This window comes from Caloenas nicobarica, chromosome Z (genome assembly GCF_036013445.1).
Source record: "Caloenas nicobarica isolate bCalNic1 chromosome Z, bCalNic1.hap1, whole genome shotgun sequence".
NCBI classification, from domain to species: Eukaryota; Metazoa; Chordata; class Aves; order Columbiformes; family Columbidae; genus Caloenas; species Caloenas nicobarica.
The window spans coordinates 18,805,345-18,824,567 of NC_088284.1; the positions used below are offsets into that span (position 1 = coordinate 18,805,345).

At 35.8% G+C, this 19,223-nt stretch overlaps 1 protein-coding gene across 1 annotated transcript in view; it reads right to left on the reverse strand.

Annotated features, from left to right (window-relative positions):
* The window catches only part of CWC27 (CWC27 spliceosome associated cyclophilin), a 109,791-nt gene that overhangs the window by 19,644 nt on the left and 70,924 nt on the right, over positions 1-19,223 (reverse strand). Inside the window, exon 11 of the mRNA XM_065655825.1 lies at positions 13,418-13,515. Within this exon, the coding sequence (XP_065511897.1) occupies positions 13,418-13,515 (98 nt within the window). The remainder of the gene's footprint in view (positions 1-13,417; positions 13,516-19,223) is intronic.

The window sequence follows — 19,223 nt, forward strand, 5'->3', positions numbered from 1 at the left end:
TGCTTTCTCAGCAAGTAGAATGATTTGCTACTTGCTGAAATGAAAAACACAAAACTATCGGGCAGACAGCAAATCCAAAAATTTTTGTTCCAATTTTATCTTATTATGGAGCCAGGAAAAGCAGGGTAATAGAAATAAAAACTCTGATGTTAAGATGAGAAATTAAAATTGTTGAAATTCCTGTAACAAGTTTACCTTCATTTCTGAAGACCTTTGTTGGAGCAGCCAAACTGTTATGTTGTATTAATATTCTGTGACTATTTGTTACCAAGTAGACAAATAGTGCTCATAGACAAAGGTACAGTTTTACTGTTTTGTAGGCTGACGTAGATACAAATAAAATCCTTGATCTTGCAATAAGGAAAAACCCCATAACACTTTTACTTTAAACAGAGCCTATCTTGTCAATCAGGAAAAAAACTCTGTGGTAACAAAGTAATATGTGGACTAGTCAGCAGCTACTCTCCTTTGTCTTATAAGTTTCTTCTCTGTAGAATATCCACTGCCATGAAAAATGAATAATTTAAGATGACAAAAAGTCAATTCAAAAATTGACAAACACCATCCTTTCACATTTTCTTCCTTTTGAATAGCATTAAGACATTTCACATATTGATTTAGTATACTTGAAATTCATTTACACATATTTACAGGATTGTTATTCCTCATAAGGAACAGAAGAATAAAACCTTCATGAGTCAATTTCAAATGAAGAACAGAAAATTATGGAGAAAATTGTTTCAACATTTTTCAGGTTATACAGCCTGATTAACTGTAAATCTAAATAAAACTTTGTATAATTTTTTTTTTAGATGACTGCTGACAGCTATATAGAGAAGACTTCTGATTCCAAACTAAATTTCTCATTCACCTGAAGTTTTCTATAAAGTTTACATAGTATTTCATAATAAGAGGAAACAAATTTGTATTGCTATATCTACATATAAAATATTTGTTTATATATGTCTACAAATAAAATATCTTATTTCCTTTTTACCCTAATTTACACATTGCACATTTACACATGTATTTAAAGACTATGGGGAAAACAATCAAACACACATAATACCATTCAGATCTGGGTTGTTTTTTGGTTGGTTTTGTGTGTGTGTGTGTGTGTGTGGTTTGTTTTTGTTTTTGGTTTTGCTTCTTTTTTTCTGTTTTCCCGTTGACATGCTGGATTGAATGAAGAACAGAGGATTACAGATACCAGCAAGATAAAGAAAGAAAAAGCCATCTTCTAGAATGATCAGAAAAGATAAATGCTCATACACAGACACTTAGGGGTGATTAAATAGCTGAATGAATGAAATAAAATCTGCCATAAAATCTCATGCACCACCATATCAGATGAACCTGAGAGAAATAACAAAGTACAGTATAAAACTACAAATCATAACAACTCAGCCCCATTACCTCTGTCTCCCCTACTACTAAAAACCCCCGTTCTTAATTCAAGACCAACCCGTTGTGAAGACAAAACACTAGTTTTTGCACAAATGCATGGACCAAATCAAACATGCTGACTGTGAGGAAACAACACATCACCTTGTTTTACTGACATTTAGCCTCTAGATAAATAACTTGATCTACAAAACCACCTGTTTTCTTGTAGAAAACAACCTTTCAGGTGACATTTACCTAAAGGTGTGCTTTAAAATTAATCTCATTTGCCTGATGATAAGTATAACTTGCCCAGCTCTGACAATCAGAAGACTTGGGAAGACTGTTCTTGAAAACTTAGGAAAATGTCACTCTTAAGCTGGCCATAAACATATAAACCTGTGATCCAGACTTCGATATACATATGCTGAATTTAAAGAAGTTGTGATCCTTAGTCCTACGTGTCTTTTGACTAAGATTTTAGTTTAATCTATTGTAGCTCAAATATAATTCTCATACAAATATGATAAATTGCCCTGTAGTTGTGTGTTTGTTTTGTTTGTTTGTTTTTTTGTTTTTTTTTAAATGACGCTCATATGGTTGTCACTTACTGTTAACACAAATAATTTAAATTTCAGTTTAAGCCTTCTCTTGAGATTATTGTTTTCTTGGGTCTTTGCCTGTCAGAGTTTTTCTAATCCTCAAGTTCATTCTCTCTGCTTCCTAGGAAAGCCTTTTCATAAGTCAGACAAAAGATAATCAGATCCACCTGAACTAACTTCAGAGTGAGTCAACCAAAACAATTATGCACTTGTATGCATCATATTTCTGCAGCTTTCACTAAAACGACTTAAAGAGATGCTTGTATTTCTCCAGGAGGTCTTACAACCTATTACTCCACATTAAAAGCAAGTAACACAACAGGAAGGATTTTCAAAAGCTCCTGAGTTAATGGGTTTCTAGCACACTCTAAAACTTCTGAAAACTCCACTCATTTCAAAATGACAGCGTCTACTTTTTCTTATAAACAAAATATTTAATTTTGATAAGTAGCAATTATTTAAGAAAATTATTTTGTTTCTGCATGAATAATCTCAGGTAACTAGCAAGCAAAAGGAAACATCTTGGAGAGAGATGTTTTGGTGGAAAGAACCCTTTTAAAATGTAAAAACAGATTGCTGGCTATTAGTTTATATCTCCCAGTCAGCATCCCAAAGTCCCTTCAAATCTTTTGCAAGTGAGTTGGAAAAAAGAGGAACCACAGCACTAGATGATGGACATGACCTTCACATCAGGCTTGACAAATTTAGGTCCAACTTGCTGATCCTGCAAATGTATAAGCATCATTACATTGGTATTAACATTTTTAAGCTCCAAACTCCTTGATCCAAGAGGATTTATTCAGACAAAAAGGAATGAAACATAACATGGATGCACAATAGTGAAATAACAATTAAATGCCTTATTTAAGCACCGCAGGATGCAGAAGATGCTAGCTTAAGTTACAGAGATCGTGTGTGCTTGTGTCCTACAGGCATCTCATCACAAAGTGTTAACAGCATCAGGCAACACAAGATTTTTTTTTCCTTAGCTTGACCAAGTTGATGTGTACATTCTGTCAATAAGTGAGGTCAGGTAAACAAACAAACAAACAAACAAACAAACAGAAAAACCTCAGCAGAAAATAAACAGAAAAATACAACCTTCCTTATTAAAGATACACTTCATCCTAACAGAATTCATAAGTACATTGCTACTTATTTAGCAGCTTGAGATCCTTCATCTTACTGTGAAAAAAACTTTAGCATTTAAATAATTTATTTTCTTTCAGATAGATTCTTCTATCCTGAAATATTCCTTTAAGGAGTAACACTTGCCAACCTGGTGCTGTAATCTAACCCAAAACTTTGGTTTTGGGACATGGTTTCCAATGACAGCCTGAAACTAAGAAGGAGATTCAGAAGTCTTTAGACCAGAAAGGAAGAGATTGATTTAAAAAAAATATGGAAGTGTTTATTTTACTCACACTTGAATTAGGAACAGTTCAAATGATGTCAGTTTTTAACTACAAAATTGCAGAAGTATAACAAAGACAGGAGAACTTGATCCAAGGGTGTTGAATTGAACTGAATGGCAGCCTGGATGGTTTTGGAACAATCCCCAAGTCGGAAGTGGAACAGAAGAGAAAGCTTGATAAAATACTGTTAAGCTTAATGCACCTGGTAAATTTAATAGCATAATAAACACTCAAGAAAAGTTGCATCAGACACGCTCTATTTTGGAAACTCCAACTGAATTTTATCTTCTACTTTATGAAAACCACGAAGTATGAGTTCTAGGCCTGCTGAGTGTGGTAGAAAAACATGATCACTTCTTATGCTGACATCCATATTGGCCTTAATGACCAGGCTTTATTGCTGGCACTGCAGGTGGGGTAATTTTGGCTTAGCACGTACACCAATTCTGGTGCAGGTAAGGTACAATTTGGGGCAAATGTATTTCTGACAGTATGCACAGAATTTCCTACAGTGTGAACTTTGTTATTTTATCATTTAGTTATTTGTATCAGTCTTGACAAACGTTGTAATAATGACTGTCCTTGTAATAAGGGCCTGTATATAACCTGTATAAAATCTAGATATTTTGTTTCCTTTTTAAGAAAGAGATAAAGAAGATTCGCATAAAATATATGTTGGAAAAAGAAGCAGTTTGGTTTGCTGAAAGTATTACCAGAAACACACTAATCTTCAGAAGAGTAAAAACCATACATACTGTGGCAGAGAAAAATACACAGTGTTTCTGAAGGTTTAATGTTGCCATAGAAAAGAGCGAGCCTACAGTGCTGGCAAGGATCAATGTAAGAATTTTGGTTTATGAGGTACAGCTAGCATCAAGATTTTTACACAAATAGCCCTAAGTATCTAGCATTACAACATTCCCTGATATGCTGAACTTCACAACAGTAATCCCATTAACTCTCGTAATGCACTTTGCATATACAATCATGAGTTCATGCAGAACTGAGGCAAGATAACAAGGAGAATGCACAAAGCAATCTGTACTAAAAGGCAGCCCAGTTTATTTAGCAGGGTTTGTATATGTTTTAAATGAGGTAGACCCATTAACTTTCGTCAGTATCTCAAAAGCATTCTTTAGCAACTCAGATGACACATTTCACATGATAGAAGACCCACTGGACAGAAGTTCCAAGAAATGCGTGGTATAGCTACACTTAATACCAAAGGGGAAAACAAATAATGAAAAACCCTGGACAACTTCTTATTTGAAATGAAAGAAGGTATGACTGAATGTTTTTATGCATTAAAATACAAGGCCTAAACACATTCCTGTATTTGTACAGTACATTCCACTTCCAGCTATTCATCAATATCCAGTTTATATTGCATTCTCTTGGAATTATAGAGACACGCAGTACTGATTTTAAAAATCTTAATGAGATTCAAATCTTGAAAAGAAAAATTCTTTTTGTTCCAAAACAAACAAAACCCTTATGAATTACAAAAGAAATTCAGATATGCCTTAATATTTCATGAATTAAAATGGAATTGCTATCAGAAGTGACAGATGGAGAACATAAAGCCCCTTTCTATAATTAAGATCTAAGACAGATAACATACTTCTTCCAGAATCCAGGAGAAAAATTTCTCCCAGCTTTACATATTATGGCTATGAAAATTAAAACATTAACTTACTGTAAAGCAGTATAAAAATGAATATACCAGAAAATACAATAAGAAATAATGTTTTGTTTGAAAGAATTTATAACATACTCTCCAGTATAATTTTGTTTAGCACTAATTCTACTTGCAGTTTTCTCCACATCTTTAACTACTATTAAGTTACTGTTACTATAGCTCTGGCCTGCCTAAGTTCCCGAAGACCTACTGTTTGCTTACAAGTTAGGTAAAAGTCTGAAAATATTTACTAACCATGAATAGATTAATAGATTTGCTTACAGAATGAGCTTCCAGGGCTGGACTGATCAGTGGATTTTCAGTTTTCTACAGTGAAAAAAAAGTAATAGTGCTAGAACAAACTTATGAGTTCACTTAGCCAACTCAAATAATAAAATCTTAGAAGTAATTCCTAGAGCTTCAAAACATTTCTTTGAAAGAGCAGAGCCCACTGATTTGTAAAACAGTGTAAACTTTAATATGCAATAGTGGAAGTTTCTAGTGAATATCTTCTGAACTTTGGTAGCCTTTTAGGCACACAGTCCCATCTAAAACATGGTTAATTTTCTAATGTCAGTTGATTTTGAGCACACACTTCAGATTACCACTAAGATCAATGCTGGCTTACAGTGAGGTTTTGTCCTCTTTTGCAGAGAGACGAGGAAAAAGCATCCAGTTTAGCACGGAAAAGACTGAATAGAGATACTGAGCATTATCTTATGAGATTAAATGAGAAAAAAAAAAGTAAATAGTGGAAGAAAACATAAAGGTTTGCAAAAGTGACACATTCAATATGCATACTTTGATATAATGCAGCTACACTGTATATACTGGAAAATCTTCATACTTAACGTATTTCTGCTGCATAATGCCCAAACAAAATTTGGATTTAGTTGTTTTCATGATGTTCTCAAGGGTGCACAACTCTATTAAAGTCTCAGACTTCCAGAAAGCATCTTTCCATGTAAGACAGGATGTAAATCTTTAAGCGCCACTGACATTACCCAAACTTAGTAATAAAACAGAAATAAAACATAATCTTAAATTAGCACCCTTGCTAGATTTTGGGCTTTCTGAACACTTCAATCTTTTGATTCCCATACCACAATTAAAAACAAAGCAGAAAATACTTCATGCCTCAGTAGAACTCTTACACTTGAAAGTTAGTTTTTATATTCGTTGTTAGGTTTTTTTGCTTAGATAGTATTTTGTAGTATTTTCTGTTTTCTCACATGTGACAGTTAAATTTCATCATCCACAGATCACCAGGCAGTTTACAAAAATGTTCTAACAAGAAAAAATGAAAATACTACTTAAATACTACTATTTAAAGTCAACATATAGTTGAACAACTAGGCATATGGTATTTGTCTAAACCAAATTTCATTGAAGTATATTCATAGGTTTACACTATAGAACTTGGAAAAGTGTATCTTTTTCAAATATTTGATTAAGTACTTCAAAATGCTGAAGTAATTCAGCACTCAAATTATGCTGTTTGATGTAATTTCTGGCATCACCACAGCAAATGTCACATAAAAGAAAAAACATCTTATTTAAAGTAAGGTCTTGACAGCAGTCTGGCAGAGTCAAATATCTTATTCACAAATTGGAAGGCTGGTTATAATCAAACATGTATGAAGGGAATTAGTTTTGTTCTCTGTCCTCTTGAAACAATGTAAACACTTACATTTTCATCCCCCGATCTTCCTTAATTACTCTAATCTCTGAACACAGGCAAAAATAGGTACGCATAATATGTAACATGAACAATTTGAAGTAATGATACCAAATGTGACACCAATACTAATCAAGATCTGCCTGTGGCTGCAAAATAGGTACGTCGTGCTGTCACCTGTTTATTAGCATCCCCGCAGAATTAGCCCTGATCCTGCAAAAAGGCAAGTACAACTTAAGGCTTATTCTCACAATTCTGTGGCATTCAGTGAATTTCTCTCATAACGGTTGCAAGTTTTGGCTGAGATGCAGTGTTTATTAATCAAGCACAGAATCATATTAATGCAGTTACATAGCCTCTGAACTTGCATTTTTTCCTAATGCTGCGAGCCCAGAGCATAGGCAGACACAGTGCAAGTGTCTGCACCATCTGCACAGACGTACCTGACACAGCAAGACACAACTCACTCTCCATCCCACATTCCCCAAGAGGACAGGCAGAGTCACAAAATGACTAAGTGAACTAAGTGAGGTATAATAAATGCCTTTAACTTTGGGGCAAAATGACTTGCTCAGGTACAACAGTGTTTTACTTCAGTTAGATTTCATTATATTCAAACTAATGTGTTTCTAAAGGTTCTTCTGTAATTCTTCAGTTGTAAATGGCTTTTTCATAGTGAAGGTATCCTTCCTTTCACTTACCATCTTTAATAGTTAAGATTTCCTCTTCCATCCCACTCCCTACCTAAATTAGACATATCTTCAAGTATCTCCTAATAAATCAGTTGAGGTTTGGGGTTTTTTGGTTTGTTTTGTTTTGGGGTTTTTTTGGCCATTTGTATTCAGTTATTCAGTATCTTTTTTGGTGGTACAATACTTGGAACCAAGTACAATAATACAAGTGTTCAATTCGTTTTCTAGTACAAACCTGAAATATGTTTCACTGTTGTGGCTTTCCCAATTTCTTTATTTTATGAGTTTGTGCATGAAATTATTTTTCCTTAATACTACGGGAATAACCTTTTAACATCTCAACATCACTCTCAATTTATTTTCGATGACTTTTTTCACACATTTTGTTCCCTTCCCCAACCTAGTACTTCCTGTACTAGAATCTAGTATGTAGTGACATTTACTTTTGTTTCTTGATGATTAATAAATTCATAGTTTTCTAATAATGTTTTTCCAATAGTCATAAGGTCCAGTGTACACAGTCCTGTTTCAAAATTCATAACACAGTAACCACGAAGTACAAAAATGAGGTGAGGTTACACAGACCAAAGTGAAGTTTAAGATACAACACCATGCTAATTTTATAAAAACTTACAAACATATACAACTCTAAGTGTTTTGACAATTATTAAGAAAGTTCAGAGGCCTCTGACCAACTAAATTGTGCTTCTTAACCTACTATTCCACCATTGCTACAAGACAGCAGTATTATTAGGTTAGCAGTCACGAGCTGCTACTTAATCTTTCTGAAATATATTCTAAATTTTAATCTGTATCTTCTTCAAAGCTGATGTCTGAGATCTGAAATGTTCCAATAGACTTTAGAGAAAAATGAGAGTGAAAAAGGGAACCTTCAGGAAACTCCTTGTAGCTTCATACAAACTGTTATGAAAAGAAAAGCTTTGTCATAAGCGTAGACTCAAACATTGATAAGACAAGGGGCAATGGGTGCAAACTGGAACACAGGAGGTTCCACTTAAATATGAGAAGAAACTTCTTCACAGTGAGGGTAACAGACACTGGAACAGGCTGCCCAGGGAGGTTGTGAAGTCTCCTTCTCTGCAGACATTCAAACCTGTCTGGACACCTTCCTGTGTAACCTCCTCTAGGTATTCCTGCTCCAGCAGGGGGATTGGACTAGATGATCCTTCGAGGTCCCTTCCAATCCCTAACATTCTGTGATTCTGTGATTTTAAAAATGTAGGCAGTTAGCTCTGGATCACTTTTGTGTCTTTTGGTCACCCCTAGTAATAAGGCTGAAATTCAAAAAAGACAAGAAAACTTTGGCTACTTCAACATTACCCAATGAAAACAGGATTACCCTAAGAAACAGGAGCAAAACTGTTATGCCAAAGCCCTGATAGCGTTCACTATATATTCAGGGACCATTCTATTTCAGACTACCATTTGGAGATCATCAGGTGTGCTCCTGGAATGCATCTTCCAGTGCGGCTTCATCCAAAAGTGCACATCTGGTCTGCGGTAAAACACCAATGTAGATGTAACCTTTTCTTATACTTAAAATTCCTACTAGAATTTCAGCTTTCCCCAGGTTTTCTTTGAGTCTGCGAGTTCCTTCATTCTTTACCAGAAATATACCTACCATGCAACTGTACTTCTTATTGCCATAAAATGACAAATTTTGTTTAATTCGAATAACAACAAATCGATAGGTTTGTGAAGGACATCTGGAGAATGATTTCTAAAATGCAGTGGGTAGAATCCAGAAATGAAAATTGACCATTTTAAACTTTATACTAACAAACTTCATATAGATCATAGTAACTGATCAGAAACACAGCATTATAGGAAGAGATATTTAGGAAGTCCCAGTTGATGCTGCCAGCATTTTGATACTTTTTGACATCAGCTGAAGTCCTGACAAAGGCAGCCAAAAAAACCTTTTCCCAAAGACTATTTGTAGTTTTTCTACAGTGCCATCGCTTTTGTCAAAACTAGGTGTTTACAGAAGGGAATATGATCACGATATATTTTGTTTACATGCTTTCCCTCAACAATTGACACTTTAAAATTTGTTATACTGTTTTCACTAAATTCTGGTGTCAAAATACAAGGTATTTATGCAACTTCATGACTGTTTTATGCTACTAGTGTCAATATGTGTCCACAGCTAGACAGAGGATCATTAACGTATTTTTCACTTAAATGTCTAATGAAAAGGCCAAGTGGTAATGCTCAGTAAATTCTGACATTTCACAATGGTATTCTGATCACTATTAAGTGTCTGGCATCAAAAACTCATTTCTTAATTAAACCTGTTCTTATATTTAATCCAGAATCCTTTATAAACCAAACATATGCCATTTATACATTAAATCTCCCATCTGCCTTTCAGTCATCACCTCTAAGCACTACATGTGCATTGTAGCTAAATGTACAAACCGTTTCATCTCCTTCAAGATCGTATCAACTCTGTTTAATGAATTTATTACATTTACCTTTGGGTATGGATTTTGTAATGGTAGATTCTCTACCACCAGAAATCTTTTTGCTTCTTTTGATCATACAGTGAAATACATTTCTTCGTGCAAGACATCCTCAAAAAGGGAAACATCGGTAGGACATTAACTTTCTCTTTTCAGGGCATAGGCAAAATAACTCACTAGATAACCAGAATAAGTTATTTGAAGAGAAAGTAAAATGTAAAGTGAATACTGCCTTACTAAATTATTTTGGCAGACTTATGATCAAGCCTTTATTTTAACTGCTTGATTTAAAGACTCACAGTGATGGTAAATACAACACTTTTGGTAATGCTTCCACCTGCTGTCACTGTTAACAAGATGCTTAGTTTCTTCTTCCCATCAAAACCTTTTTCCAGGTCACCTCTTACCTCTATTTTGATTAACTTGTGCTTCACAGAATCTTGAAAAACAGAACATTTAAGCTTATCCCTCCCAAATGGTGGGATCAACCTTTTCTGCAACAGTCCTAAGAAGTATTTGACTAATCTGATATTGAAAAATTCCACTTTGTAGGTCATCTAATCCAATACTTACCTTTAAGAAGTTTTCCCTGACATTCAACCTAAAGCTCTTTATCTGCAATTGAAGCCTACTATCTGCTGTCCTCTCCATGGGAACTACATAGAATAATTTACTCTCCATGGTAGCCTTTAACATTCTTAATGATCATTAATATGTCTCCTTTTACAAAGTCATCTCTTCTCTAAACTAAACAGCCCCAGTTCCCACAATCTTCAAATATTATGCTTTCCAGATCATCAATCACCTTTGTTGCTCTCCTCTGTGGTCCCTTAAGATGCCTCATACATTTTTTTCAAGTGCAACTGACAAAACTGAGCAAAGGATTCAGGCTGAAGACCTGCTCAGGCTGAATAGAAAGTGAGTCTGTCTTGCATACAAGTCCATTTTATACATTTTACAGTACACTTTAGTCTTTTTCAATAGCATGACACTATCAACTTGCTTTCAGCTTTCATGTTGCCTAGACTTTAAGCTGCATAAGTGCTTTGGAACATCTTGTGTTTGTGCAACTCATGATTTGTGAGAGATACAAACCACTTACTACAATAAAGTTTTCCCCCCCAGACTCCCAAGGTAAACATATTTTTTTCTATCTTTACCTGGCTTTTAACTTCTATGAACTGACTCAACCTACCATCCCAGCACAAAACTACCCTATCAAAGGAAAAAAAAGGGATGCTCCCCTTCAAATTTAAACGAATCAGATCAGTAAAAGCTCCAAGACGGACTAGTGGAAAGCAACGAGCCACTCAGCTCTTCACTTTAATAACTGTATGTGAAAATGCAACCTTAGAACATAAGTTCACATTTTCCTTTATGTTTTTTTTTCATCTTCTCATCCTCTGTCCCATATATGTTTTAGTTTGCAAATTTAATAAAGGTAATCTGTTGTTTTCTCCAGATCACTAATAACGAGATTTCCAGGAATCCAGCTTTCCAGTTTGATTACAAACAATTGTCTTAAAGCACTTCGTTAATGTATTGTTAACGTCTCTGGAACAGTTTTAGTCAACTCGCTAGTATGCTTCAGTGAATGCCCTCAAGTTAAAATGATTTTAAGGCACATAATTTATCTAAGTAGTCTCTAGTTTGCTTGTTCTGTACCTGAACGCTTCCTTCTATGTCACTGACCATATGAAACCATATGATCAAAGTTGACTGCTATGCTAAAGACACAGTGAAAACAAGCAATAAAGCTTATTTCCTCTTTGTTTAGCCAAAGACAACCTACTCTTCTTGCTCATTCGTCTCCTGTTACTGTATTTTCATCAGTCATTTTGCCCTTCATTATTCGCATCTCATTTAATGTCTTTTTAATTTTGTCTTAAGTTTTAGAACCCGTTTATTTTTATAATTTTTAGTTAAATACTCCAAGAACTTAGTGAATAGGTTCTTTCCTGCCATGTATATTTCTCAACAGGTACTGGAAGAGATGCCTTCGTGTGCTCTGACAGTAATCACAAAAAGGAAAACCAAGATTATTCAAGATTATTTTCACCATTACCGGTTACTCACAGATTTTCAATAGGTTTATCTCCTACCTGCTATTTATTTCAAATAAAGTAAAACAAGAACTCTGGTATATAAGCTCCCTTTCCTTCTTTTTCTCCTTGAATAAAAGATATCATTCAAAACTGTACCATAGAAGTAACTGTGAGTATTGCCCAAGAACTGCTTTATTCTGTCCCTGTAAAGGTGAATTTACTCAAATTACTCTGCAGTAAGTCCTCTGACTTAACTGGCACCAGAACAGGGATAATGTTTAAGCGATGGTATTACAACTGCCATACATGGTACTATTCAATATAATTTATCATAGATGTATATAAGGACTACTCTTTACCTTTTCTACACTTGTACTTGCAGTTCTTTTTTTACATGGCTAGTGATAGCATTCATTATCTTGCCGATGAGATTTTTTACTAATTCAGTGATTGAGCATGACTCTTAAAACTTTTTCAGAGCCACTACTTTGTAAAATTTGGTGCCAGATTTCATATACAAGTTTGAGATACTGTATATTTTATTTTGCCAAACTGGTTGCTATGAAGCTTACCTGTTACTCAAGAGATTCCACAAGTTTTTCTAAAAATTATGTTATACTTTTCACCACTCTTCTAAATTGTGTGTCATCTGGAATTTTTTCTGAATAATTTTACATTTTCTTTGAGTTTTCTTGCGGTATTGAGAACTGGACCAAGAATCCACTCCAGAAACGTGTCTATCAACTCCAGAGTGCTTAAAAAAACAGTCCTTTTTTTCCTTTAGTTCAGCTAATAAAGGGTGTTACATCCACCTGCACTAAAACACACACCTTATGTACTATTAGAAACTTAGCAATTTATGTACATTTATAAATAAATAGAATATAAAATTTGTCTGACAAAGAAGTGGCCATCTGAAGATCCCATTTTGTTAAGGTTATGGGAAATAAACATGGAACCGACTTTTTGCATTTGTGTTCCACTGATGTCATAAGATGCATAGAAGTTTGAAGTTAGTAGCTTTGAGTTCAAAGTTAACCATCTGCATTTAAATACCTTTCCAAGTCAGAATGTCTAGATGACTTTCCAAGTCAGATGTCAGAACAGATATGTCCCCAACAAAGAATTCAATCATATGCCATGATATTTCATATCCAGACTCCTGCCCAACTACATAGATGCAACTAAAGAATGTTTGGAAGGACAAATACTATTTTGTTCGAAAGAATGAATGCTACCTGTACAATTTATTTAAATACTGATATATACCGATATATTACTACCATTATTAGGGAAAACTAATTCTCTTGGGAAAAAAATCTACATTTCAACAATGAAATGTCTACTTTTATCCACATGAAACACAAAATTACTAAAAACTTTAAAACTGGAATGTTAACAGGAGATCTGCACAACACCTGCTATAGTATACTCTTACCTTCCTTTTCTTTGGGTTTTAAAGCTGTTTCTTCTTTTTTCTGCTTTGCTTCCAGCAGTTCACGTTTCAGCTGTCGTGCTTCTTTCCGTAGCTCCTCACTGCAAAGAGAAAAATATTTACAAGAATTTAATCTTCTGGGGAATGTATAGCCACTCAGGAGAAACAGAATCAAAGTTAATGGGCAGTAAATCTCTGTTATAAACAAAGGGAATGTACTGACTCACTGATGCTAGGAACATGGCTTAAAAACCAATTAGAACCTAAGAAAGTTCATATTTTCATTAGCAGAGACAACAAAAGAACATCACAGACAACTTAAGACCCCATTAGAAATATGTTGAGGACATGAATAATAAAACCAAGAACTCTCATTTGTATTTGTAATTTAACATTGTAATGTTTAACTAGGAGAACCACACAAAGAGAATTTGAAACAGACACCGCCAAATAAATATTACACATATTATAAAATTCCGTTTACTGAAGAAATAAATCTTAGCATTCTGGATTTCTTATGTGGACAGGCAATGCAGTTGTTAAGTGACAAAGACATGATATGTATGTAAGGATAAATTATCACACATGAAAGTGCATTTCATTTTACAAATTTTACAAAAAAATAATCAGGTGCTAACATTAGAAAAAAAGAAACCGAAATTTGCATGTCATTGTGCCAATATCAAATGAAATATCTGTCTTCATAGAATCACAAGGTTGGAGGAGAACTCTGAAGACCAGCCAGTTCAGCTCCTCTGCTCAAAGCAGGACCAAAAAGTGTATGTTGCTGAGGGCATTGTCCAGTCTGGTTTTGAATATCCAAAGATGGAGACTCCACAAGTTCTCGGGGCAACCACTGCTTGACTTTCCTCAATGCAAAAAAGCTCTTATGTATGTTTTACATTTTTTATTTCTAGGCTCACTTTACCAAGTTAGGTTCATGAGAAAAGTAATCCAAAAAAACTGCATGCTGAGGAGGAATCCACAAGAACCGACTGATAGGAAAGCCAGGCAATACAAGCCAGATTTACTGGAACAGGACTAGAAATAACTGACTTTTTTAAACCAGAAAATGTCAAATTGATGAGGTAGGGCAGACTACAAATCAGTCTGTACCTGTCCCCCACATCTTTGAAGCACAGGTCTTCGCATGCAGGTTTCACATAACTTAGCGGTTGGTTTGTTGCCAATTACGCAGTTGCCTCCTGTCCCTGGAAAGTTTCTGTTCCTAGAGAGGCATAGCTCTGTCTGCTCCATGCTTGTCTCACTGCTCTCTTGGTTCTGCTGCTATGCTGCAGGCTCTCCTCCTGCTCTTGTTACGTACTTTTTCCCATCCCTGCTGCTTCCTGAAGCTTGGAAGCTGTCCTCCTTCCCTCAACACAGAGAGGTACTTCCAGAGCAGGTGTAATCTTCTCCCCTGCCTACTTACCACCATTTGGAAGGACCAAAATGCGCAAATGGAAAACAAACAAGTATCAGGGAACTGCTATTTCTTTTCCTGAAATGGCATTGTCAATGTTGCATACAAAACCGAAAAGTATTTCCTTCCTAAATTTCATATTTTTTAAAACAGAAAAGTAGCTCGTAGTTTAAAATGCTAATCTTTTATCTGCACAGTTCGTGAAGAATGTTTCAGTGAAATTGCTGAAGTACCAAGCTGGATTCTACCTTGCAGAAGTTTCTTCTAATACTAGACAACATGGACTGAATTTTCTACTACCAGTAGAGTTTTTTTATAGCTTTTGAAAGGAAACTACATTTTATAGTAAATGAAAGCCATAACTTTCCAAATACCAGCTAGCACTAGCTTATAGGTAAACAACAGATTTCAATCTTTTTTCTGAAGCAGCTTAGCCTAATTATTTTTCTACAACTAATACAATCTCTTAACTACATAATGCTCAGTATCTTTTCCTGACTGGAGTTTGAACTTCCTGAAAATATAACAGCTGTTAAACAACATTACCAATAGGCTTATACTGTTCTAGGGCCAAGCAGAATGGTCATAACCGTATCAATCATTTGTTCCGTATTCAAGATCAAGCAAAGAAATAACTGTGTATATGCGTGCGTATATGCATGCATAATAAAGATACATTGGATGTTTCTGAAGATAAGAATTATAGATCATATTTTTTTCTCTAAGTAACGTTGCCAAAACTCTCTAGGAGACTTAGCTCCAAGAAGCACTACGAGAAAAAAAAAAATAAAAGACTGCTCTAAAGCTAGAATGAAACAGCGATATCAAAAGAATCATTCATATTTCCTACTCATATCAGAGTTGACTGAAATCAGAATATTCATTCTGCAGAAAAGTTAAAAAAATGTAGCTGGTTTCAGAACGAAGTGTGTAACTCCAGAACTTAGACAACTGCAAGCTGAAATCTCATTATATCCCAAAGATATCATGCATGGTGAAGACATCAGCTTTCCTAGTAAAGTGTTAGAACGCATGATAAACGAACACCTTTCCACTGTCATCTTGGTCACCACTCAGGCTCCTCTTTAGCAGACTGAGTAATTTATACTTTTCAAAGAGTTCTTTCTTAAAGAAAAGGATGTTCTCATGGCTTGGATCACTTCTGTCTGCTTCAGAACTCCCTGCAGTATTTCCACAATCCTTTTGAATGTGGACTTCATAATCAGACATACTGATGGAAAATCTTCCTGTGTTTCGTCAGATCTCAAAGTTAAAAGATTATTTTCATTGCTTGTTTCAATACATAAGCTGCAAGTTTCTTGAGTAGAAGTCTAAGACTGTTTCAGAGATCAATGTCACAAGTCACATAAAGTTAGAATACCCTAGAAGCCTAGAGACTGGCTGTCACAGTATCCTCCTGGACAAGATGTCCAGCACACAGCTGGGTAAACACACAATGCAGTGGGTGAGCAACTGGCTGACGGGACGGGCTCAAAGGGTTCTAGTAAATGGGGTTATATCGCACTGGAGATCAGTCACCAGCGGGGTTCCACAGGGATCCATCTTACGGCCAGCACTCTTCAATATCGTCATATCTTCAGTTTGCTGATGACACAAAATTGGGAGGAGTTGTCAACACTCTCGAGGGCAGAGAGCCCCTGCAGAGGGATCTGGACAAACTGGAGAACTGGGCAATCACCAACCGCATGAAGTTCAACAAAGGCAAGCACCGGATTTTGCACCTGGGACACGGCAACCCTGGCTGTACATACAGACTGGGGGAAGAGAGCCTGGAAAGCAGCTCCATGGAGAGGGATCTGGGGGTTCTTGTTGACAGCAAGTTGAACATGAGCCAACAGTGTCCCTGGCAGCCAAGAGGGCAACCGTGTCCTGGGTGCATCCAGCACAGCATGGCCAGCTGGGCAGGGAGGGGATTGTCCCGCTCTGCTCTGCACTGGTGCAGCCTCATCTGGAGCACTGGGTACAGGTCTGGGTGCTGCAGGATAAACAGGATATAAAGCTACTGGAGAGTGTCCAGAAGAGGGCTGTGAAGTTGATGAAGCATTTGGAGAGGAAGCTGTATGAGGAGCAGCTAAAGTCACTTGGTCTGTTCAGCCTGGAGGAGACTGAGGGGAGGCCTCATCGTGGCTACAGCTTCCTCACAAGGGGAGGAGGAGGGGCAGGCGCTGATCTCTTCTCTCTGGTCACCAATGACAGAACCCGAGGGAATGGCAGGAAGATGTGCCAGGGGAGGTTTAGGTTGGACATTAGGAAAAGGTTCTTCACGGAGAGGGTGGTGGAGCACTGGGACAGGCTCCCCAGGTAGGTGGTCATGGCCCCATGCCTGTGGGTATTCAAGAAGAGACTGGACAACATCCTCAGACACATGGTGTGAATTTTGGGGTTGTCCTATCTAGAGACAGGAGACAAGATCCTTGTGGGCCTCTTCCAGTGCAGGACATTCTATGATTCTATGATGGTGACAATCTGACCTTAATCTTCCTACTATATTTGAAAGCAAGTAGATTTTGGCAGATCAAGATTCCATCCCCATGAAATATAATAGGAGTGGTGGCTTGAACACATGACTAAAGGCTAACAACATCTCTTATCTTGGTTCTGTCACTAAGCATCTAACCCACAAGGGAGGAAGCAGACTAGACTGTGCCCTTAACTGCGAGCTGTGAGCAAGAGTAGATCCAAAAACTCATGATGGTATTGCTACAGTATGGTGTTTCAGTACCTTAGCCATTTCATGGATTCAAGCTCAGTTGTTTTTTGGCTTGGTTAAAGTGCCTGCAAAACCTATTTGTAGCATTTGTTTACTACTATCTCTCAGCTTATAGTGGTACCAGTATTAAAGCTTTATATTTCAATATACTTTTATCTTAATAGTAGGGTTTTCTGCAGTTATTTTTAACATCATGTATTCCATGCTTCAGCTTTCTAATAAATCTATTTTGTATTTCTTTTGTATTTTAAAACAGGAATTAGTACTTAGTTAATAAGGAATAAAATCAACTGGAAATTTAGCCAAATATTATAAGTTAAATGAATAAACTTGTTTCTAAGTGCCATGTACTGAAGGTGTCTTGCAAGTAATAAGGGGTCTTCTGAATTTGCAAAGTAACTTCTTAATTCAAAAAGAAGTTTTATATTCGACTTCACTTTGGCAGAAGAGAACTGATTACAGAAATAAACACTAATTGTGACTGACCATATGATTATACTTGTTATGCACAAACAGAAAACCACCTCTCTTTCTCTACGTACATGTTTCTTTGTACTTGTATGCTCATGCACACATCTATATAAGCTATAACTGGACATATTTATTTAAGCATATAAAATCTGTAGCTAATAGAATATATACGATACACAGACACAAATAACACCTATAGAGGCACAGTGCCTTATTCAACTATGATTTAGGAAAAAAGGTGGTCGGTTGCATATATTCAAAAATGTAATTTACATATCCCCCATCTGGTGATGACGAAGCTCAATAGATGCTAAAATTAATTTGATGCCTATATTTCAATCAGAAAATGCCTGAAAACTTTGCCTACTATGCATTTCCAAATTTATCTGAACTCCAGTCTAAACTTCACTACAATTCAGAGTATTCACTGCGCCCCCTCTAAATGCTACCTAAGCCCCTAGCGGGGCCCGAACTGCTTGAGGTTACCCTAGCACAGTCATTCACTGGTCCTGGTACGAACATTATTAAACAAGACCACATTATTTTGAAACTTAAGTACTTAAGTGCTGCCAAAACTATACAGATAGCCTCACAGTCAGAGGATTCACTCAGATCAATGTGAATTTACAATGGAGGAGCTATTCAGTGACTTAATAACAGAAGGTTATGGTTTATTTTGCAATACTGGACCTAGTGTTTTTCTAAAAGGTATATTGTACTTGAAACAAGAATTAATTCAGGAAAGTGCTGTTTTCTGTAGTGTTACGTATTAGATTAAATGATTGGTTTTTATGGCATAACATGTTATTTCCCTTCCTAATTTTATGGTATTTTAATCACATAGTTTTTTTTTTTTTGAAGGACACTTTCTTTCATTTGCTTTTGCAGTCTTTTCATTCACCAGCATCAGAAGAAAATTACTAACTGGTTATCCTTAAATGATAACATTATTTAGTAAGTGTTGTTCAAAGAAAACATGTTGGAACAAGAAAAGAAAAAAAATACACTTATTAATTTTACAAAGTAATTTTAAAATGTTATATATAATGAAAGCATGTCAAGTTTGTCATATAACTTTAATTTTTACATGAGAAGCACCCTTTAACATCTTAATAAAATAAAAGGAATAGTGATGTACTTCAACATTGCTCGTGTTCATTTCATAGCAGATAGATGATGCTAACTTA